Source organism: Colias philodice, chromosome 25 (assembly GCF_061535455.1).
Source record: "Colias philodice isolate Cphi_HAF_F1 chromosome 25, ilColPhil1 Martin Lab GWU primary, whole genome shotgun sequence".
NCBI lineage: Eukaryota > Metazoa > Arthropoda > Insecta > Lepidoptera > Pieridae > Colias > Colias philodice.
In genome coordinates this window covers 7,210,432-7,234,346 of record NC_143110.1, presented here as the reverse complement: position 1 = coordinate 7,234,346, position 23,915 = coordinate 7,210,432, and the positions used below count along the sequence as shown (strand labels likewise).

At 32.8% G+C, this 23,915-nt stretch overlaps 2 protein-coding genes across 7 annotated transcripts in view; one reads left to right on the top strand and one right to left on the bottom strand.

The window, feature by feature from the left end:
* The window catches only part of LOC149477492 (snake venom 5'-nucleotidase), a 28,595-nt gene extending 8,094 nt beyond the window's left edge, over window positions 1-20,501 (top strand). For all 5 annotated transcript variants that reach the window (XM_089711067.1, XM_089711069.1, XM_089711068.1 and 2 more), the window contains 14 exons: window positions 1,641-1,761; window positions 3,065-3,172; window positions 3,782-3,868; window positions 4,611-4,777; window positions 9,221-9,319; window positions 10,029-10,151; window positions 10,488-10,653; window positions 10,905-11,083; window positions 11,639-11,794; window positions 12,199-12,378; window positions 12,691-12,815; window positions 13,579-13,677; window positions 16,137-16,233; window positions 17,341-20,501. In XM_089711067.1, the coding sequence (XP_089567193.1) occupies window positions 1,641-1,761; window positions 3,065-3,172; window positions 3,782-3,868; window positions 4,611-4,777; window positions 9,221-9,319; window positions 10,029-10,151; window positions 10,488-10,653; window positions 10,905-11,083; window positions 11,639-11,794; window positions 12,199-12,378; window positions 12,691-12,815; window positions 13,579-13,677; window positions 16,137-16,233; window positions 17,341-17,424 (1,791 nt within the window). In that variant the 3' untranslated portion in view covers window positions 17,425-20,501. The remainder of the gene's footprint in view (window positions 1-1,640; window positions 1,762-3,064; window positions 3,173-3,781; window positions 3,869-4,610; window positions 4,778-9,220; window positions 9,320-10,028; window positions 10,152-10,487; window positions 10,654-10,904; window positions 11,084-11,638; window positions 11,795-12,198; window positions 12,379-12,690; window positions 12,816-13,578; window positions 13,678-16,136; window positions 16,234-17,340) is intronic.
* The window catches only part of LOC149477485 (myrosinase 1-like), a 305,300-nt gene that overhangs the window by 181,953 nt on the left and 99,432 nt on the right, over window positions 1-23,915 (bottom strand). The gene's annotated exons all lie outside the window — the stretch shown is intronic.

The following is a 23,915-nucleotide window of genomic DNA, read 5'->3' as shown; positions in this document are numbered from 1 at the left end:
ACAAAGTGCTTCATAATAGTATAATCTACGAGTTTACTTGCGGTATTCAGGAAGCCATTTAGAATTGATTTACATGTCCTTAAACGGACACATTTTTATAACATACGTCGTGCCTTAATGAGGGTAGTTTGCACGATTCATGGTAATGTGCATAGAACGTTGGACTAAGTCCAAACGGTAATTAGAGTCATCGCATCTCGTAACTCTAGCACTTTTGGAGGAATGGTAGGGGAAATTAGGCATTTGTCTCGGCTAACATAGCTTAATCTTAACACATTATTTGCATACACGGATTGCATTAATCTAGGACGATTTGTTGCAAACGGCTATGTGTTTTGTTTAACGTCTGACGCATTTAATGAAACTGTTTTTGAAATCATGACAATAATGATTTTCGTAAATGAAAGGCACCTTAAACGTTGGTCAGTGACAGCCAAAGCAAAATCGTTTATTCAAAAAACTGCCCTACGAATTGAGAACCGAACCAAGAATAGCTTTTTGGAAAATCGGTTACTTAAATGCCAATATCCATAATTTTTTTAAATGTAGTCTTCTTTGTTTCTATCAATGAAAGGACATTTTTTCTGCATCTATCTGAGTCTCATAAACGCACGTATTTTGCGTATGGATATAGTAAGCAGAAATACTATAAATACGATTCCACGTACTTAGGTATTACTTCTATGCTTTTGTCTTATTGCATGATATGTATGTTTTGAAATAGTGCAATGATTACTGATGTAGAAAAGTATACATTTTATATCAATTTTTTTAAATTAAAGTTCAGAATGCTTCCTGACTCGTGTTATCTCATAACCACTATCGAACAAAAATGCCATAACTTTATATGATCGTATCAGTCAAAAAATCGGCATTATTGCCTAGTAAATAGAGGCCGAGTCTACATCAAAATATCAAAGGTGACTCATTAATTCATACAGATACTGTAGCAGACATCCAAAATATCACTATGGACATAGTTCCGTAAATAAATTATTATATTTAGTCTCCGAGTTTGATAAGCTTTAGGTCGAGTAATAAGGCCGTGAACTTTGTAAAGTCTACAAACAATTTAAATTTATTACACTTTAAATAATGTTTTGGAATTTGAAATGAAATAGGCTGAAGTTAGAGAATGCGACGTTGCCAAATGGCTCAATAATATTATTATGAGTAAAAAGGATTACCAACACAACATTCGATCTTCAAAAACATGATTCGACTTTAATGCGCGAAAAAGAGAACTGAAGTTATAATTTAACAATATCCTTGAATTTGATGATGTAGGTAATTCAAATAAAATCGTATAGTTTTGTAACTACCCTCATATATTAAAAATTTTCTCTATGGCATTTTCTTACGTATCTATTGACCTCACTAACACTGCTCTGATAACATACAATTTTAAACAGAAGTTCTATTCTGAAATTCTGCGACTTTTACATGTTTTTTTTACCTTAAAAACAAGCTATTCGAAAACCAAAAATAAATAAATTTATAGATAGTTTTGTGAGGACAAAACTAGAGGTAGTTATGGCAGCAATACAGGAAATAGTTTAATTTCTATAAGAACATGCAAAGTCTGTTTTATTTAAATAAAGTTAAGATATATTTTATTTATGTAATGATTGATTTTCCAGGCATCATTAGAAGTAAGGCAAGTGGGCAGGCGTGCGGTCAGTCAGCTATCTGGCCGAGGTATGGGGGACGATGTGGTCATCATACACTTTAATGATGTGTATAACATCGAGCCGACTACTAGTGAGTATTTATATAAAACCAATGCATATTATGTATTTGTTTTTTTTTTCGTAATAGAACTGAAGAGTTTAAAGAATTAATTAAGTGTGAATTTCTGGTACTTACTATATATGGTTTAAAATTATTTTCGTATTGAATTGTTTATTTATCCAGGAAGGCTATAAAATATTAGAACATCACGTTACAACCGTGAGAAATGGAAATGTTGCTAAAATTGAAAACTATATTCCTTTTCTGATTATATAAAATTGACTAAAAATGAGGATAGGTTTTTTTTTGTTTTTCACAAAGAAGCCATTGGTTCAATATTGAAAGTTCCTTCGCTATTCCTGCGTAACATAGGATATATTTTTTATCACGGACAAAACCAAGATGAATGGGGAGTTCAGTATATTCATGTTAGGTAAACATCAAGCAAGGCCGTAGCCCTTGAATGGAGATAAAAATAGATGTGAGAAACCATAAATCCGTGCTATCAAGATAACAATGGTAGCATCGATCAATTAGTTACAAACAATTTACTCCGCGGCTTCTGATGTAATAGTCATCATATAAAATGTTTATACTGTGTAATAGTGATGTCGCAGGAAAACTATAATTTCGCCGTCATCAGTATACAATCAAGAATTTAATTTTTCCCTTTTCTGTGTAGTTTTTAAATAGTGATCCTTAAATTGAACCGAAAATATCTGTTGCCAAATTCTCGGCGGCAATATAAAACAGACGTAATGTATTATGACGATTTAGACGATCTGACTGTGACATCTGATATTTCTTGTAAGGGTTTTTAATCGACCCATTAGCTTATTATTTAGGGAGCTTTTCTACCAATAATCTACGACGATGTGTAGTGAAGAATGCGTTTGGAAATAACCAAAAGAATCGCTTCAAACTTAAAACTAAATGAAGCGATATGATTGATTATTTACAAACACATTCCTTGCTACTCATCCTCGCACATTATTGGTGAAAAAGCACCCTTATGTTCTTATTAAGTATACAAAAATCTTAATCTTAATACTATTATAAAGGCGAAAGTTTGTATGGATGTATGGATTTATGGATGTATGGATGTATGGATTTATGGATGTATGGATGTTTGTTACTCTTTCACTTAAAAACTACTGAACCGATTGGCGATTACAATGAAATTTAGCACACATATAGAGGGTAACTTGGATTAACACATAGGAAAGGTTTTATCCCGGAAATCCCACGGGAACGGGAACTATGCGGGTTTTCTTTTGAAAACGCGGGCGAAGCCGCGGGCGGAAATCTAGTAAGCAAATATAATTTTTTTCAGACAACGAACCAGTGGGAGGTGCCTTAAGATTTAGTACAGCAGTCAAAGGCCTACAGCACCTCAACCCTTTAGTATTATTTAGTGGCGATATCTTCTCGCCCAGTATGCGTAAGTTGAAGAATCCATCACCATAATACCATCATCATCCATTATGAAAGATTATTTCAATGATTACAACATTGTAACAACCAGTTACAATATTGTAACAACCAGTTACAATATTGTAACAAACAAATTCAACATTGTCACATTGTTGAATTTGATATTTAAAAATTTCTTATTTATAAAGCATTTGAATATTATAAAACAATAGTTAAATAAGTTTTAGAATTAAAATTACTAAGGAACAAAAATAAAGTGTTTTTTTATCTGTATTGCAATTTACTTCTACTTGCGTCGTAACTATTTAGTAATCTGTGCTTCTACGGACATCGATTGCGACGGTAGAAATTAGAAAAAACAATACAAAAAAAGAACGTGTGTGCCGAGCACACGTGTCAGAAGTGAAACTTCTTTGGCAAGATCATTGATGATACTAAAATCGTCGCCTTACTCCATGGCGTGACGTTATTGCCATGACACGACCTTGCAATTTTTCTCTCAACGCGCCTAAAGAAGTTGCACTTCAAACAAAACTATTCAGTGTCTATAGTATATACTTATTTTTATTCATTTTTATGTATAATAATGATAAAAAAAATATTATTTTATTGACAGTTAGCACGTACACAAAGGGAGAACAGATGGTACCAGTACTGAACGAAATAGGAACGCAGTGTGCTGTCTTCGGGAATCACGATTTTGGTGAGATATAATTTATTTTGATTTAATTATTTATATTTTTCCTAACTGAATACAATTTTAAATATACATGGATTTAAGGTCAAGTCTGTATAGTATGTTATACATGTTATTGAGATTCAGAGATTCACAAACAATTAGCTTGATACTTGTTTGTTTGTTATATATAGGCCATCCACATGTCTGCCGAACAACGTGACAAACAACGAACACATAGGGACAACACTATACGAAGAAAGGAGATGCACTTATTTCCTTCTCGCTTCTCTGTATAGCGCCGTCCCAATGTGTTCGTTGTTTGTCATGTTGTTTGGCAGACGTGTGGATGGCCTAATAGATAAACTCAAAGATACATATTTCAAGATTATTTTATGAATCGAAAGTAGAATTATATCTGACACTCTGTTTTAAAGGTTTTTTGAAAACCACTTGAATTAATCCGACGATTTGACAACCTATCGAACATGAATAAAAATTGTATAATCACAAAAAAAAACTCAATTTCTATATCGCATCATCTATACTAATATTATAAAGCTGAAGAGTTTGTTTGTTTTTTTGAACGCGCTAATCTCGGGAACTACTGGTCCGATTTGAAAAATTCTTTCGGTGTTAGATAGTTCATTTATCGAGGAAGGCTATATATCATCACGCTAAGACTAATAGGAGCCACGTGGTCTCAACCGCGTGGCTCAGCTAGTAATATATTTAATCATGTAACCTACAAAAAATCTTTTTTTTTCAGACTTCGGTCTAGACATCCTATCAGGTCTTGTGGCTCAATGCAGCTTTCCATGGCTGATGTCTAACGTTATAGACAACGAAACAGGCAGGCCGTTGGGCGACGGCAAGATAACACACGCGCTCATATGCAATGGCCATAAGATTGGCCTTATTGGGCTGGTCGAACAGGTAAGAAAAGAAAAAAGAAAGAATAATTTTTAATATTTATTTAACCATTTATTGTACCACACCATTTAACATTACAGTATATAATACTAGTTGTTCCCGTGACTTCGTCCGCGTGGAATAGTGACTGTATAGTAGTTCGAACTTTAGCGTACTACCATAAACAATTAAAGTATATAAGCACTTACATATAAGTACTTACTTTATATACAGTTAAGAAATAAAATCTAAATAACAAAAAAGAACTAAGTATAAAAATTAAAAAACCCCATCGCCCAACGAAGATAAAAGGAATTAATAATTTTACAAATATAATTTCCCTTTTCTATATACTTCGTTGCGTTGGGGTTTTAAATATTAAATTTAATTTTTATTTTAAAAATTTTAAACTTTTGTTTCTTAATTTCTCTGTAGTATTTTCAAGTACGCGACACCAAGCTATCAAGTCTACCTATTCTACCTACATATTATAATTCTACATCACACTGATTTAATCATTACGAATGTTTGTATGTGTGTTGATATATCGGTGTGTTCATGATAATATCTATAAGCTTGTTGCTCCTTGACATCATTTAAGTTGGGCCGTAACCGTGCACACATTGCATGGGACCACAGTGTCAAAAGCAGTGGTTTTGCCAAAGGCCAGGACTGTGGCTTTGAGACTTGAGTAGAGTTCAAAATATGCAGGGTGTGGCTATCCTATCGGGGATAAGGCCCCAATTTATATCATCCCCCTCTACTTTCACAAACTTTCAACCAAAAACAAAAAGCTCAAATCACATGGAAAGCTCAATGAAACAAAAAGCTCAAATCACATGGAAAGCTCAATTCAACAAAAAGCTCAAATCACATGGAAAGCTCAATGAAACAAAAAGCTCAAATGATATCGAATGCTTAATTTAACAAAAAGCTCAAATGATATCGAATGCTTAATTTAACAAAAAGCTCTAATGATATCGAAAGCTTAATTTAACAAAAAAGCTCAAATCACATGGAAAGCTCAATTCAACAAAAAGCTCAAATCACATGGAAAGCTCAATTCAACAAAAAGCTCACATCAAATGGAAAGCTCAATGAAACAAAAAGCTCAAATGATATCGAAAGCTCCATTTAACAAAAAGCTCAAATCACATGGAAAGCTCAATGAAACAAAAAGCTCAAATGATATCGAAAGCTCAATTTAACAAAAAGCTCAAATGATATCGAAAGCTTAATTTAACAAAAAAGCTCAAATCACATGGAAAGCTCAATTCAACAAAAAGCTCAAATCACATGGAAAGCTCAATGAATCAAAAAGCTCAGATGATATCGAAAGCTCAATTTAACAAAAAGCTCAAATTATATCGAAAGCTCAATGAAACAAAAAGCTCAAATCACATGGAAATCTCAATTCAACAAAAAGCTCAAATCACATGGAAAGCTCAATGAATCAAAAAGCTCAGATGATATCGAAAGCTCAATTTAACAAAAAGCTCAAATTATATCGAAAGCTCAATGAAACAAAAAGTTCAAATCACATGTAAAGCTCAATTCAACAAAAAGCTCAAATCACATGGAAAGCTCAATGAAACAAAGCTCAAATGATATCGAAAGCTTAATTTAACAAAAAAGCTCAAATCACATGGAAAGCTCAATTCAACAAAAAGCTCAAATCACATGGAAATCTCAATTCAACAAAAAGCTCAAATCACATGGAAAGCTCAATGAAACAAAAAGCTCAGATGATATCGAAAGCTCAATTTAACAAAAAGCTCAAATTATAAGAAAAGAAAGAAAGAAAAAATATTTATTGCCACATGTTACACACACTTAATAACTACATATATTACTAAAAAAAAATACACAATAGTTTAGACGGCAATCGGGTCAGACTCAGCCATGCTGTCGGGCTTTAACACCTGAACAGCGCTGATTTTCAGTCTGCCCATAAGTTTTTATTTCCGAGGCTCACTAAGTCTACATGTAAATACAAATACCAACGAAAAAACATTATTTACAGTTCTAAAAATCTTTTGCCTTGTTATTATTGATAATTAATTACAAATAATATGTATTATAATATATAGATATAACAGATTTATACATAATTAGGCACGTATTATGATTATATTAAATAAAATAAACAGATATTGCTATGTAAATACTTTGTTACTTAAATACTAAAAACATATAAATAATATACAGGGTGTCCCACTGTTGGTATACTAAGCTCAAAGGAGATTATAGTTTTGCATACGCTGAGTACGTAAAAAATACTTATAAAATTCCAGACTTTTTTTTAATAGATGAATTCTTAAAACTCTATGTCTACACCCCTAACAACCCGCCCAGCTTTGCTACCAGCACGTAACCTATCGTTTAAGATTATGTTTTCATAGACAAAATGCTCGCATTAGCGAAGCGGTATATGCCAACTGCGCGAAGCTAGAGAAGAAAACATGGATTTTCAGGAAAAATTTAGCAAAATTTTTTTGATGTAATTTTTTTGTTTAAGTCTTTTTTACGTGATCAGTGTATGCAAAACTACAAGTCCCTTCGCGCTTAGTATACCAATAGTGGGACACCCTGTATAGAAGGATATATTATATCATACATTCGCAATCAACAATTTGCTTTATTGGGGTGTCCAGTTTGATATTTGTTTGTTCAACAGTATCACTCTGTATTTATGCTTGAACGATATATATGACATATTAAGTTTCAAGGGTGGAGGAAGGTCATTCCAAATCTTCGAGGCAGAATACTTGAAACCACCCTTAAAACCCGACGTGTGGTGCTTCGGTATTACCAATGCATTGCTACTTCTACTTCGTGTATTCTTACCATGGTACTCCTGGGTCCATTTCAATTTTTCATAGAGGTAGACAGGAACTCCAGTGTGTACCAATCTATGTACCAGGCCTGCTAGATGTAACTGTCTACGACCAGCCATCTTTAGGATCCTTCGGTTATTTAGGTAAGGTGTGATATGTGCACGCTTTGGTATACCGAAGCAAAAACGAGCGCACGCATTCTGTACACGCTGAATTGCTCGTTCAGTTTTAGCGTACAAGCGGGGACCATATACCGTATCGCAGTAGTTAAAGTGGGACAGAACCAATGACTCTGTAAGCATTATTCTGGACCGCTCTGATAGATCTTGCCTGAGACCATACAAGACTTTCAATCTGTAAAAGGCATTTCTGATAGTGAGATTTATATGATCGTCATATTTAAGCTGTCCATCCAAAACTATGCCGAGATTCTTAGCCTTATCCACTTCAACTAACTGTTTATTATCGATCTTTATTTCCAAATAAAGATTTTTTATTTTTTTTATTTGATTTTTTGTACCTAATACAATGTATTTGGATTTGGATCCATTAAGTACCAAAGCATTCTGTTTAGCCCACATTGACACCCGTTCCAAATCTTCATTAATTTGACGCTCTGTGATTATTGAATTTTTGGGATCTATAGGGTAATATAACTGCGTGTCATCGGCATACAAGTGTACTTTACCGTGTTTTATGTGTTTTATCAGGTCAGTAGTGTACAGTGTGAATAAAACCGGACTGAGTATTGAGCCCTGAGGACAACCACGCGGAGTTGGCTCAGTTCTTGAATAATTTGAATAACTTGAATAATTATATCGAAAGCTCAATGAAACAAAAAGTTCAAGTCACATGTAAAGCTCAATTCAACAAAAAGCTCAAATCACATGGAAAGCTCAATGAAACAAACAGCTCAAATGATATCGAAAGCTCAATTTAACAAAAAGCTCAAATTATATCGAAAGCCCAATGAAACAAAAAGCTCAAATCACATGGAAAGCTCAATGAAACAAAAAGCTCAAATGATATCGAAAGCTCAATTTAACAAAAAGCTCAAATGATATCGAAAGCTCAATTCAACAAAAAGCTCAAATCACATGGAAAGCTCAATGAAACAAAAAGCTTAAATGATATCGAAAGCTCAATTTAACAAAAAGCTCATTGCTTTTTTGGTAAGGATCTCTAGTTTTTTTGAAAATGCAATATAGCCTATATTGCTCAGTGAAGATGCAGCTTTCTAATGGTGAAAGAATTTTTGAAATCGGTCCAGTAGTTTATGCGTGAAAACTGAAAACCATACATACATACATACATACATACATACTTACATAATTACAAAACTTTCCTCTTTATAATATTAGTATAGAAGTATAGATATATAGTTGTATAGATTCGAGGTATATAATATTAGTATAGAAGTATAGATATATAGTTGTATAGATTCGAGGTAAAGTACAAAAGGTGACCTTATCGCTTAAAAGCGATTTCTTCCAGGCCACTAAGGTAAAGGATAGATATATAATACGTTTATGATTAATGTAACATGTTATACGTGTTATATTAAAAATAATTTAATAGAAATACCTTCTCAATTTTTTTTGTTATTGTAAATAACTATACTATGTTTCAGGAATGGCTCGACACATTAGCAACAATAAATCCCGAAGAAGTGACGTTTATAGATTTCTTACAAGCGGGATCGAAGTTGGCGTCACAACTTAAGGAAGAGGTATGCTTATAATAATAGTTACTGCAGAAAATAATACTATGTTTTTATCACTTCCAAGATAAAGGACTTTTACTGAAAGAAATTTCATATGAAAATAAATTAAATTAATATATAGATTTTATTGTAGCACAATAAAAATAAGTGCAAACTTGTTAATCATTCAAAAAACATGTTTACATTTTTTATATGAAAATGAATTTTGAATACATTTTAATATAAACAAATAGTCGCTTCTCGACAAACATCAAAAATTATACAAGCGGTTATAAAATAAATAATTAACATACTTAAAAAAAAACTTTAAACCACGCTTAAACTCATGAAATTATTGTAATGTCACCGATCCTTGATAAAGAGTACAAAGTTTAAATTAAATGTGTCCGTTTAAAGTGGGTGAAACCAAGTCTTCAGGTTAAGCTTATAAAAGCGTGTTAAAAAGCAATTAAAAAAATTGGTTGTCTGTAAAGTCGGTTTACTGACGATAGTTGAACGTGACAACGTCCGATTGTGCTTCTTTGTCGCTCGTTCCGCGCTCTCGCTTGCACTTCAAGCCTTACATGGAACGCCTCAGAGCGAGGTAACGCCGCATGAGTCATGTTTTTTCGTGCGTGCAGGCGGCTCTATCGAATTATAAGACGTTGTCACGTCAAAAAGATATTAATCACCAGATGGCGCTACTAAACCGTTACTAACTTCACTTTAATTCCAGGGCTGTGAATACGTGATAGCGTTAACGCACATGCGAACGCCGAACGACGTGAAGTTAGCGGAGGGTTGTAACAAAATTGATCTCATTCTGGGCGGCCATGATCATGTGTATGAAATTTTGGAGGTATTTTATATATAAAACTATTATCTTTTTCAAAAGACTAAACATTAGACTACACCGTTAAGTTATCAGAACCAAACCAAATTCAAAAAAAAAGAAAATATATACTATATCAAAATCGGTTTATCCAGTCCGAAGTTATGAGATAACAAACCCAAAAAAGCAGATGAATTGAGAACCGCCTCATTTTTTGAAGTCGGTTTTTTATAAATTTGTAGATATTTAAAAGATGTTAAAGGTGACAAAATTCTATCGTTAAAATCGATTTGTCAATATTTTTTCGAAAAACCCCTTCTTTTGCAGTCGGGTATAAATAAGAGCAAGTTATTTTTCTTACAGGTAAACAATAAATATATAGTCAAAAGCGGTACAGATTTCCGTCAGTTCAGTCAAATCAATATAAACTTTGCCGGCGACTGCGCTCGCGTCGATATATCTGAAGTTAATGTTACGAGTCAATATGCTGAGGATCCAGTTTTGAAGGCCAAAGTGGAGAAATATTCAGGTATTATAAACTAATTAATAAACTTGGTTATGATTTGATAAAAAAATTGAATGCAAAAATCTGAAAAAATATACTAAAATCTGTCACCGACCCAAAAGCTGTAAAATTTCAGGAACCGTTCAGTAAATGTTCAGAAAAGTTCAGTAGTATTTGCGTGAAAGAGTAACAAACACACACACACATCCTCACAAACTTTCGCATTTATAATATTAGTATGATAGATCTTTTATAAATGTTTTTTTTTTCCACAGCAATGATAGACGGCAAAATGGACGAAGTGCTCGGCAAGTTCTGCGTGCCGCTAGAAGGGAGGTTCTCCTGTATTCGCCGACAAGAGTGCAACCTTGGGAACTGGGTGTGCGACGTGTTATTGGCTGCTACTGCTGCTGACCTGCTGCTGCTTAACTCGGGGACTTTCCGGTCAGATCAGGTGAGTTACTGTAAAGTATACCGTAGGATATTATATTTATATTCTATCTATTGATATTCCGTTAAATTCTTAACAGGTGCTTGGAACTCGCTCACTGACAGAGAAGAACCGAGGCCCAATAAAAAAAAACAAATGTAGTTTTTAAAACTAATCTAATTAAAAAGAAACTTAATAGATGTCTACACGAAGTCGACCGGAGATTAAAACCGAGAATATAACATTTTTAATTTTATTATAAAAACTTTATCTTACTCTTTAATACAACTAAACAGTCTTTGGCAGCCTTATCATTTAGTAGTGATCTCTCTATGCTTAAATCTTTAAAACGGCCGGCACTACGCCCCGCCCTACAAGTCTCAATACATCCATAACCAAGTGCTGAATGTTTTTCTAGAACAGATTGCATTTATACATACAAAAAAAAATACTACGCAACGGATTTTGATGCGATTTTATTTTAATAGATAGAGTGATTCAAGAGAAAGGTTTTACTATATAAATTATTAGGTTTTAGACACGTAATAATATAGGTGCTACAACTAAATTACTTCCCAGGTGCACCCAGCAGGAGACTTCACGCTCCGGGACCTGTCCAGCATCATACCGATGCGGGACCCGCTGGTGGTGGTGGAGGCAAGTGGGGCTACCGTACTGCAGGTCCTGGAGAATGCTGTCAGCAAGTACCCCAGCTTGGAGGGCAGGTTTCCGCAGGTATTCATGTATATAATATGATAATTTTTTGTTGTTTATTTATTTTATTTATTAGATTTAGGGTCGATTTTTCAATGCTTGGATAAAACTTATCCGTCCAATAAAGTATTACACGATAATATTAAAATGTCACGTAAACTGTCAAATACGGGCAATTAGAATACGTTTTTAAAATGGTAGTTTTATAAATTATTCGATGAATAAGTTTTATCCAAGCATTGAAAAATCGGCCCTTACCAACATATTATCATAATGTGCATAATATATAATGTGCAAACGCGGTTGAAAGCGTGCATACCTGTACGTGGAAGTTTCGAGTTCGAATCCCGCCGAATCGATCCCGCTCGTAATCGATTTATTTTTATATTAATTTCTCATTCAATATAGATATATTTTACTCCCAGGTTGCGGGTGTTTCGTTCGCATTCGATCCCTCCAAGCCCGCCGGGCAGCGGGTCGCTGAACAAGTGGTGAAGATCGGTGATGAATACTTGCAGAAAGAACAGAAGTACAGGCTGGGAGTCAAACAGTACTTGCATGCGGGGAACGATGGCTTCACCATGTTGCGGGATTGCCCGGTTTTGGTGAGACTATTTCAATATTATCATTAAAAAAACTAACAGATTTGTTATTTTGAATTTGTAAATCGATGTCATTAAAAAAAAGGTGTAACGATGAGTGATGACACCGCGCGCCGTCCGCGATAGAAATTTTTCTCAATGTTATGTTTTATTCAAAGTTTTAGTGTCAGTAAATCAGATCAATAATTAGAACTTTTGCATTTATTAATTATTGTATGTATAATTTTCTAGTTATGTATTTTCATTATTATTTATCCTATGTTTTATGTGCAAAACATATGAACATTCATATATATAATTATGTAAATATCGCAGGTATCAGAAGACATGTGTCCCGAGGTAGGGATGGCCATACAAAATCACTTCGCAGCGATCAACGTACGCACGGGCAAGTCTAGACCGTCTAAGCACAGACAGTCACTTGTTACACTTAGCCGCAGGTGAATATAACTTAGTTTACATAATACTTTTACTACATTACTTAGTACAGTGATCCGAGGGAACCGAGGGATCCCGGGTTCGATTCTCGGTAGAGACGTAGAAAGAAATGTCTCGGTCTGGCAGGACACAAAAGGCTGATCACCTACTTGTCCCTAAAGAAATTCGATTTCTTTATAGATAGATTGATTCAAGGTTTAGTATATAATTTATTAGGTTTTATACAAAGCGGGCGAAGCCGCGGGCGGAAAGCTAGTATTATATAAAAAGGTTTACTCTATTTTTTATGTAATATTATATTTTATACCGAGATAGTGTATTGACGTAGAATTAATAAATCATCCATATAACTTACTTTGATCAATAATAACAACTAGATTGTAACGTTCGGCCTAGTCATGTAATTGTCGTCATTCAATGAACACGCTAGCCATTTAATCAAATAGCAGATTCAACCAGGTAATAAGTATCCCAGGTATAGTATTATTAGCGTGTAATAAATAAATAAAACTATAATAATTACAAAAATTCACAAAATATGAATTTTTGACGTGACAACGTCTTATAATTCGATAGCGCCGGCTGCACGCACGAAAAAACATGACTCATGCGGCGTTACCTCGCTCTGAGGCGTTCCATGTGTAAGGCTTGAAGTGCAAGCGAGAGCGCGGAACGAGCGACAAAGAAGCACAATCGGACGTTGTCACGTTCAACTATCGTCAGTAAACCGACTTTACAGACAACCAATTTTTTTATCATCATCAGGCATAGCTTGGTGAAGATGTTGGATGGCAGTGAGCTGGACGGTCCACCTCCACTTCGAAGGGCCTCTTCAGCAGCCGAGGGTCAGCATACACACCATAGGTATTTATTTATTAAGCTATTGCCACACATTGAGATAATATTACTACGTATGGAGGAGACACCACGAACAAAATCTGTGCACTATTTTTTTGCTCTAAGTTTTAAAAATTATTATCTAGTTAGGTACTTACCGATGAAAGTTATTCCTCTGCACTTTTCCGTATTATTTGTATTATTTGTGCAATATCGTAACACACCGAAGGCATATTTGATGCGTTTCACTTTAAAACCATTAAAAAAAACCGCTCAACATATAATGAACATAAGTGATGTAGGCGGTGTCGTCTCCATATGTATATCTCAATGTTGCCACACCCCGGACACTCCATACAAAATTATCGTTTTGACAGTCACACTGTAGAGACTGCAAATGTGTGTGTTAACGCTTTATGGTTGGCACATTTGTGACTAGCGCAAAAAAAATCGCGTTTATCTGATGAAATACATCCGTAAACAGCACAATATCTAACCATTTCCTACGAAAAACGATAATCACAAATCCAAAATAATAAAATTACTTTAAGTCAATTTGATTAATGTTGTCAATCTTCGTTGCGTATCGTCCTAGCAGAAAAATAATTACCATTTTAGACTGATCGTGCGGGGGAGGTAAGTGTTTAATTTTGGCGGGAGGCGGAGAGTGTCCGTTCTGTAGCGTTTAGCTACTATTATGTATTCTGTGCTATTGCATAGCTTCTATCGCGGGCCTTGAGCGCGGGGACCGAATCGAGAAATTCCGTAACGAAAATACCTCACGCTCCCCACGGGGACGGGCGCGGAGGTGTGGCTTGAAGGCATAGCATGCAATAGCTTTACCGCGGCAGTCCCCGAGTGACACACGTCTTTTTTATTTATCCTACTAGTCCTACTAAGAGCGAGCGCCCACGAGCAACTTTGTCTCCGCAACAATTTTGTCTCCGCAACTATTTTGTCTCTCCAGCCATGGGCTAGTATGAAAGTGCGCGCACGTAGCGACGCAACTCCCGGGAGTCTTTTTTGTCCGCGGGTTCGGAGACAAGCCCGCGACGCAACTGTCGCCCTATCTATTGGTTTCAATGCAAGTGCGCGCACGGCGACAAAAATGTTGCCAGGCGACGGCCGCCGGCCAGTTGCCGCGTAACCGGCGTAGCGATAATACCTATTTATGTCAACGTATTTATTCTCGTACACTGTAGTTTTAACCGACTTAAAAAAAAGGAGGAGGTTATCAATTCGGCCGGTATATTTTTTTATGTATGGACACCGATTACTCCGAGGTTTCTGAACCGGTTTACGTGATTCTTTTTTTTTTTGATGCGGAATGGTGTGGAATTGGTCCCATAAATTTTATTCGGATAAGCCCAGTAGTTTTTATTTTATGAGCATTTTCGTCTGGTCTCGATGACTTAATTGAAATGTAGCAAGTAACTTTGATTCATTTCCAGGTAACCGATTGAGCTGAAATTTTGTATACGTATGTAAATTGGATAGCGATGAAACATTATTATGACATAGCGCTGATTTGATGATGGAATCGGAAGGTGGCCATAGGAACTTAGTAATATATTGACTCAACTTTATCGAGTTTGGGCTCGTTTGATTCGTGTTGAAAAATAAACTAAAAAGTATTAAATAAAAATAACTTCGTTAAAAACAACCTACTTCAAAAACGGAAAAGTAAAAAATAAAAAAGGTTTGATATTAATCATTACTACATATTATTTAGATGTGTTATTTACTAATAAGGTTTGATGTCGGTGCACGGGCTTAATACTAAGTGCTTAGTGCTTGGCACCAACTTCAAACCTATTTAATAAATAACACATCTAAATAATATTGTTTTTAATGAAGTTATTTTTATTATTAGTAGTTTTTCTGTCTATAGTAGAGCCATTTTAATAGGCATCATAGTTCAACAAAATTCAGCAACGTAATCTAGTAACGACGCCATAGAAAAATATGTTATTTCGTTTTACTTAACTTTTTTCAATTACGATTTCATATCTATACTAATATTATATGTATAAAGAGGAAATGTATGTATGGTTTTCAGTTTTCACGCATAAACTACTGAATCGATTACAATGAAATTTAGCACACATATAGAGGGTAACTTGGATTAGCACATAGGATAGGTTTTATCCCGGAAATCCCACGGGAATGGGAACTATGCGGGACAAGAGCACAGACCACAACCGTCTCTTCGAAATTCATGTTGATAAATGCAGAAAATTTTAAAGAAAAAGTTGCGTTGCTGTCGCTTTCGTGTGCGCATCGTTCAAAACTTTGCGAGGAGACAGCGACAGAGACAAAATAGTTGCCGGGCAACTAAGTTGCTCGTGGGCGCTCGCTCTAATATTATAAATGCGAAAGTTTATTAGGATGTATGGATGTATGTTTGTTACTATGTAGTTTGTTAGTACACGCACACATTTTTTTTCATCTACATACTATATTGTACTATGTTAATTTATTTCCAGATTAACAAGACGCGCGTCTCTAGATGACTTAGAGCAAAATGCTTGCGATCTCGCGCCCAAAGTGGAAAACAGGATTATTATACTTGATACTCCCGGGGTATGTACATAATAATTACGAATTTTTCTGCATAAAACTTATTTCTTATGCGGTCATGATATTAAAAAAAATAACATTAATTCCTCTGTCAACTTATTTATTATGTGAAGGAAATTTTATGACGCATATTTTAAAAAAATTTAACAAAAATTAAAGAAGATATAACATACCACACAGACCATAAAATTAAATAATTTGGAAAATCCAAAAGTGCACGCCTCATAATTTTTTTTTAATAAATATTTATTAATTATTATTTTTGTTTATTTAATAACAATTAAACCACATCGAATCAGACCCTGAAAAATGAAAGGGTTCTATTCCTGAGCATACTCAAGCGTAAGAGAAAAAAAAAGACTCGATTAGTAAAGTATTTCGGTCGCTATCGTGTTAACAAGAAAAAGGATCCGCACATACAGACACACGGACGTCCAAGACAGAACTTTTTTAAACTGTTTTTTAACTAGTTTAAATAACAAAAATGACATCAAAAATATCATGAACGTTAAAAATAGTGTTTTTTCTTAATATGTGTGTGTATGTATTATCTTACAAGTGCAATGTATGATACTTATAGACATTTTAAGTTTGAAAAATCAGATGTTTTGCGCGAAGTGACAGTAGTACCCACCTCAACGCTTCGCTTATGAGGCGTGCAAAATTGTAAGTTTTATCAATAGTAGATCATTTTGTATAAATAATTATATAAACGAAACACGGTCTATCTTTTCGCATTTTTATCGCCGATTGCATCAGTTGCTGTTTTGATATGCTCAGATGAATAAAAAAATCGATTCAATTTATGTGTATACTGTTTAAAAAGGGTTATCACTGTACCACGTCTACTCAAATATAATATTTTGAAATGTTTAATTTTTTTTTGAAGTGAAAACTTCTTTAGCGGCGTTGAGCACTTTTTCTGTAATGGGTATAAAATCTTAAACTCGCGTCAGGACACGTGACCTGATCGAAAAAGCGTAAGACGGATACCATTCCAAAATATCAAACATGCTCAACGTTAATAATCAAGTTTTCACTTCTGCCGGCACTCCCCCAGTGCAACCCGTCTTTTTTTTTATTTTATCTTATTTAATTCACATTTCACAGAAACTACAAGAGTTACTAGACGAAAGAGCGCGCTGGGAGTCCGATTCTGTCATCAAAGAAGTCGAAGATGAAAATTCACCTTAAGCATATCGATTTTGTATCGATTAGTATCGATTATATTATCGGTTGTGTAAACATCGATTTTTGTTGTAGCAATGATTATGTTTAGCAAGCAATATTATCAATTATAAATTATTTCAAATGTGTTTTGTGAAGTACGATTGATCTGATAGTGGATTATTACGTAGATAATATCGATTAAAATCAATTTATCGAGTCAATCGATTACTGGTTTTAATATCGATTTTGCAAAGTTTTTACGAAGCAATATTATCGTTGTGCTATTACTGTATATTTTAAATAATGCATAATACAAGTAATTTTATGTTTCTAAAGCAATATTAATGTAAAAATGTCGATTATTTTCGCGAAAACTAATCAGTTATTATTGTGTTACCAAACAACATTATTTATTTTTTTATCTTTTAAGTGCCGTATCGATATTAAATATCGATTTAAAATAATATTATTCAAAACGTTTCTTTTTCTTTCAAATATGTCTGAAAACTTAACTTAACTAATTAAAAAAATACGCTGCCATTTTAAATATTTTTATCGTGAAATTAATTATTTTTATTAAAGATCTTATGGCTCATATATTAAAGTTCCGTTTTCTTTGGCAGAATGTAAAACATATTACTTATGTGTGAATCTCTAAAGAACAAATTACTTTATATTTTAAATAATTAATTTATAAATGTTAATAATAATTTGATTTTAAATAAAACTAGTTTTTAAAGTTGAGTCGGTCTATTACCTCATATTGTTCAATTATTTAATATATTATAGTTTCTAATATCTGAAAATATTTAAAAGTATTGTCTTAATTGTAGTGTCGTCACTTTCTCACTCATGACTTAATTCGTTAGAGTGAGAAGGACACATAATTGTGAAATAATTTGCTTGAACATAAATGTTTTCTTGTAGTTTGATACAACATGTTTATTTTGGCTTGCACTATGAACTTTCTACAATATATAAAAATATAATATATTCTATTTTATTAAATATTCAATTCGTATGATTAGCTTTAGCCCAGGGCTTCGCTTTTATGATAAATTCTGATGAAAATATTTTTTCAGTTTCTTTTTGTGCAGTTAGTTAATTAGATTTGAAGTTTTTAAAATAATTTAAATAATTATTAAAAATTTCGTTATTAAAAATAATTGTGTTTATCAATAGGGTGCTTAATGTACAGTGCAAGCCTTACATTCATTGAACATTTAACTATTTTCTTTTCATAATAAGAAATATATAATAGACTAGCTTTTGCACCGGCTCCGCCCGTAAATATCTTAGCTTTCATACATAGTGCCTTTATATGTGTTTTGTTAATATCTTTATGAGCAAGAAAAGTAAAGCAAAATTCGATATTTTTTAATATTCACTAAAAAAAGAGATTTTTTTATTTAAAATAGTGAAGTATTGAGATTATTCAGATTTAATATTGAAGTATTTTTTAAACGAGTAATAGGTTATTGATTATTCTGCTCATTGTTGCACCATACGTTTGTCTCTTTCTCTCGTTCAGAAATTTCAATATCAGAGCGAGATAGCTAATGTTAAACTTATCTTAATCTCATAATCTATCTCTGTCTATTCAATAGCGATTCTGAATGAGAGATAAGGACAGCTATATATACGTAAGCAAAATGTATTGGCTCTGCGCTTTACATATTATAGTTTAATAATGATATTATAAGTATAAAAAGGTATAGATTTGTTATTAGTGCTCCGAGAGTGGCTAATTAGCCACTTTTCACTTCATTTGTCTCTTTCGTTCGCGATAGTTGAATCATGCCATCTCACTTTGACGTCTAATCGTGTGTGCGTTAGTGTGCCGTGTTTGAAAATCGAATGTTGTGTTGATGACTTATTTACATCTTTTTACTTATAATATCACTGTAGTTTACTAATTAATTAAATTCAATTATTGAATCTAGCGTTGATTCTTATGCTTGTATAGGCCTTAATCTGAGCAACTACCGAATAGATCCATATTTCGTAGCCTCGTTTACATTGGCCTAGTTAACTAGCTTTACTAAACGATAGTGCTACACGCTAGTGATAAGTGCATATTAAAGTGTAATGTTTCGTTATGTATCGTTCACATTGGCTTAGTACTAAGCGAGTGCTAACTCACTTATAAGTGCACCTTAAAGTAAATAAAAGACAAATACGTAATTTTGTGATATAATTGAAAATAGTGCTTAACCTTTTATCACTGGTAACATTTTATAAATAAAGTATCTATTCCTTCACTAAAAGAAGTATAGTGTTTGCAATTTTTCAAGACAAAATTTCATTCATGGCTCTTCCAAATACGTAAATATATATAATCTATGCTTGTCTCGTCTGTTTAAATGTAATAACTATAAAAACATTAAACGTAAAACGGAATATGGTGTCCTAATTATCTATTGGGTGGTTTCTCGGAGGAAATATTGATGTAGAGTACAGTAAAATTTGCTTATTTGCTTATTGTCAATAATAAAAGCTTGCTTATTGTGTAGAAATGCGATCAAAAAGTATACTTTCTATATAAGAAACAATAAAAAAAATTGATAGCTTAATAACTTGATTATTTTAGATTTTATTAATTTGAAGCGAATTTTACTGTATCTGCCTTTGATGTTGCTTTAAATTTAAATTTATTATCTTCAGTCGGTGTAACGTTCTCATTAGTTATAACTGATATCATAAAATTGATGTGTTTTATTTCTTAGTCAAATTGTAGTTTAAAAATTAATTATTTTGAGGGAACTTTCAAAATAAGTGCTTAAAACTACCCACACTTTAATATTTTACTGACTAGGCAACTATTTTTATACCAACTGGCAACTTTGTGTATTTAAAAAAGCATAAACAGTAGAAAATTAACACAAAGCTCTTAAGCCAACTGCTTTCGAATTATAACTTCATTAAGTATTCTCTTTGTTTCTTTAAAACCGACTGAAGACATCACTATATTCTACTGCCAGATTATATCAAAAGTCGATTGTAAATACATAGCATTTAGTGAATAGCACCTTGTAAACGCTAGTGCACCAAATATAAGTGATGTCTGTTAATGTAATAGAATAAATAATAATCAAGTAAATCTGACCTGACTGAGTAGTTACTGGCATAGAGGCTTATCGACGTTTATTATCTGTGACGTTCTATTTACCATAGAGTACAAAAATAAAGTCCTAAACCAACATAGTAAGAAAAAATAAGTCTTGTTTTATGTGATTATTATTTATTTTGATATCATTTTTTTTTTATCAGAAAGATTGTGAGGGGCCGTATTTCGACCTCGGTGGCCAATCCTAAAATGGGATGGCTACAAAATATACCATTTTATTTGTATTGTAGAGTATTTAGTAAAATAAAGACACCAATAATTAATGTAACTATGTATTTTAACAGTATTAAACATAGTCAAATAGTTCTAGTGTGACGTTATTACTTTTTATTTTTTTAGAACCATAGAGATTTAATTTATTTATGCAAAACCTTTTTGAATTTAAACTTCTCTTCAATCGTAAAAAATGTTAAACATTACATTAACCGACATCACAAAATAAGGTATTATAAAAGACCAGAACATTATGTTTTTATTTATGTGTTTGTTTACAATAATTAGTGACTTCCATTACTTTAGTATCATGTTTGTGATAATTTAACAATGTTGTGATATTCAATAATTATTTTAACTGTTGTCTTGTTTTATATTTCAAATAAATTAGTACGAAAATATCAGATTGTTTTATTTTTACATAACCCATAAACAGAAAGTACACTGGAAAATTGAGAAACCAGTACCTTTACCTATATTTTATTGAATACTATTTGCCCCGGAAGACGTTGTTCTGCCCAATTGCCCGTCATTGTTATTATCTCTCCATAAGAACCATCCTAGTACTTCAAGGAATATTATTAAAAAAAAAATGATCGAGATACGTTCAGCCGTACTCATGCTTTGCGCTTAGCAACACACTTGGCGATTCATTTTTATTACATAGATTGAGTACCTAAGGGGAATATTTAGTTAGTTGTTACTCTCAAGAAATTTGTGCTTAGGCCTTAGCTATTATAATCTATGCAGATATTTGGAAGGCTGAAGATATCTTTACTGCAATAAAACATCTCAATCCTATGGGAGCTTTTACAATAGGTAATGCTTTATTTGAATCTCTCCATACGAAAAGTGTATTTTTTATCTCCATAAAGGCCTCATGCGTATAAATTTATAGTATAATAGCATATAGGCCGCGGCCTGCGTGCGATATTTAACCGGGGACCGGGTAAGATAGAGCACGAGTTAATAGAAGTTAGAAAGAAACGGACCCGCCTCGGCCCTCGCCGCGCACATACTTAAACAGCGGTACAGCCACTGCGGTCAAGCTCTAATACGACATCAAAATATAGCAGGTTTTCAAAAATGTCAGGGAATCAGATAAATAAAACAAAATTGTTTTTGTTCGTTCGTTTTATTTACAATATACTTATCATACATATAGGTCTTTTACATTTATTTACATCATTATTATGAAACATATTGTGGGATATTCATGTATAAAAATTAAATAAGCAGTAAGAGACAAATAATTGTGCATTATGTGAAAAACAAAACATAAATCGTTAATTATTATTTATTATATTGCTTTTTTTGTAGATTTTTTTGAATCTTTATTTAAAACTTTTGGCTTTATGTTTTTTCAGTGGATTAATCTGGTTGACCCAGGTACCCATGTAGGTACCTAATAAAAAAATAAAAATGATTTTCGAAAAATTTTGCTTCTTGCTGGTGAAACACTTCAAAATTGTTTATATAGTTCCAGAGATATACTGTATAAGTCTTCATATTATGAATATAGCATTATATCATTTTCAATCCTCAATAGATCATTAATTTATGTCACTAATTTTGCTCTTATCGAATTAATTATAAATAATATATGAATATAATATAATAGTACAATTTCTACTATTATTTGTTCGAGTATTAACCATAAATTACTACCTAAATTAAAATATATACCTCGAATTTACTATCCTATCTCGAAATTTTCAATAATATTTTATTACGAGGTAAATAGCATTGTTTTTCCAATTACAAAAATACATATATCTATTAAATGTTTAATACATCACATATTATAATAATTTAGAACCTGACTTTTCTTTAAAGAAATCTGTAACACATTCATAATAAATAAATAGTCTACACAACCAGAAAAAAGCTAAACCAAATTAACACTACATTTTAATAGTTTAACATTTAACTTATAAATTTCATCATAATTGAGTAATTGTTATTAATATTACACTTATTTACATGATAAGTTGTATACACAGATGTTCAGTTGAACTAGACAGTGCAAATAATTCATGGAAAATAATATGGGTACAGCTTAAATATTACATAATTAGTGAACAATGCCATGATTAAATACTTAAATAAGGGCCGATTTTTCAATCGCGAGATAAACAGTCTAATAAGTACCCCTCGAATAGATTTATTCAATTATTTATCTAACTCATTACGGCTCGCCTATTTTTCAATCGTGATTTATTTGATGAATAACTATCTGACCAAATATTTCCATATTGGCAGCACTGCTCTCGGAGTGGCGAAACAAACATATTAAATTAGTCAGGTTAGAGCGGGATAGAGTCAAATCTTGCAATTTGTCAACAACCGTCATTATGACTCACGTCAGGAGTGCACTTGTCTTCTATGATTGTTGATTGTTGTTTTGATTCGAGTAAAGAGTTTGGTTAAATTTGTGTTTCAATTTATATATTTTACGATGGAAACGACATACTTAAAGGCAGCGTTCGGCAAATTTTCAATGGCATGGTCATCAGTACTATCAAAAACATCAATTTCAATATGATTTTAATTGATTATAATTATATAGAAAGAGGTTTAATTGTTAATAATTCTACGCTCTATGTTATGACATACGAAAATATCTCAAATTTGACGCGTCAGTTGTCAACTCAAACGCCTAACAGTCGAATAGCGCGCTATCTGGCCGTTGGAGCGGCAAATAGATTTATTCCTCAAATAACGTAGTTATTCGATAGATAAGTCCTATTCGTCTATTGAAAAATTGAATATTTTGTTAACTGAAGAATAAAGTCTATCTAGCTGTTTATCTGGGCATTGAAAAATCGGCCCTAAATAAAAGTAATTTCATCATCATCAATTTATTTATGCATGGTGTTTAACTTTTTTGTATTTACACATCTTAAATCAAAGTATAATACATATAACTACTTGCTCTAAATAAATTAATTGACCATTTATGTATTAAAAGATGATTTGAGATTACAGATGAACTACAAACTTTATTCTGTATGCAAAATCAATGTTCTGGCTTTTATATCATCACTACATCACTTCACTGCATAGTATAAAACAAAATCGCTTTCTCTGTCCCTATGTCCCTTTGTATGCTTAAATCTTTAAAACTATGCAATGGATTAGAGTGATTCAAGAGGAAGGTTTTAGTATATAATTT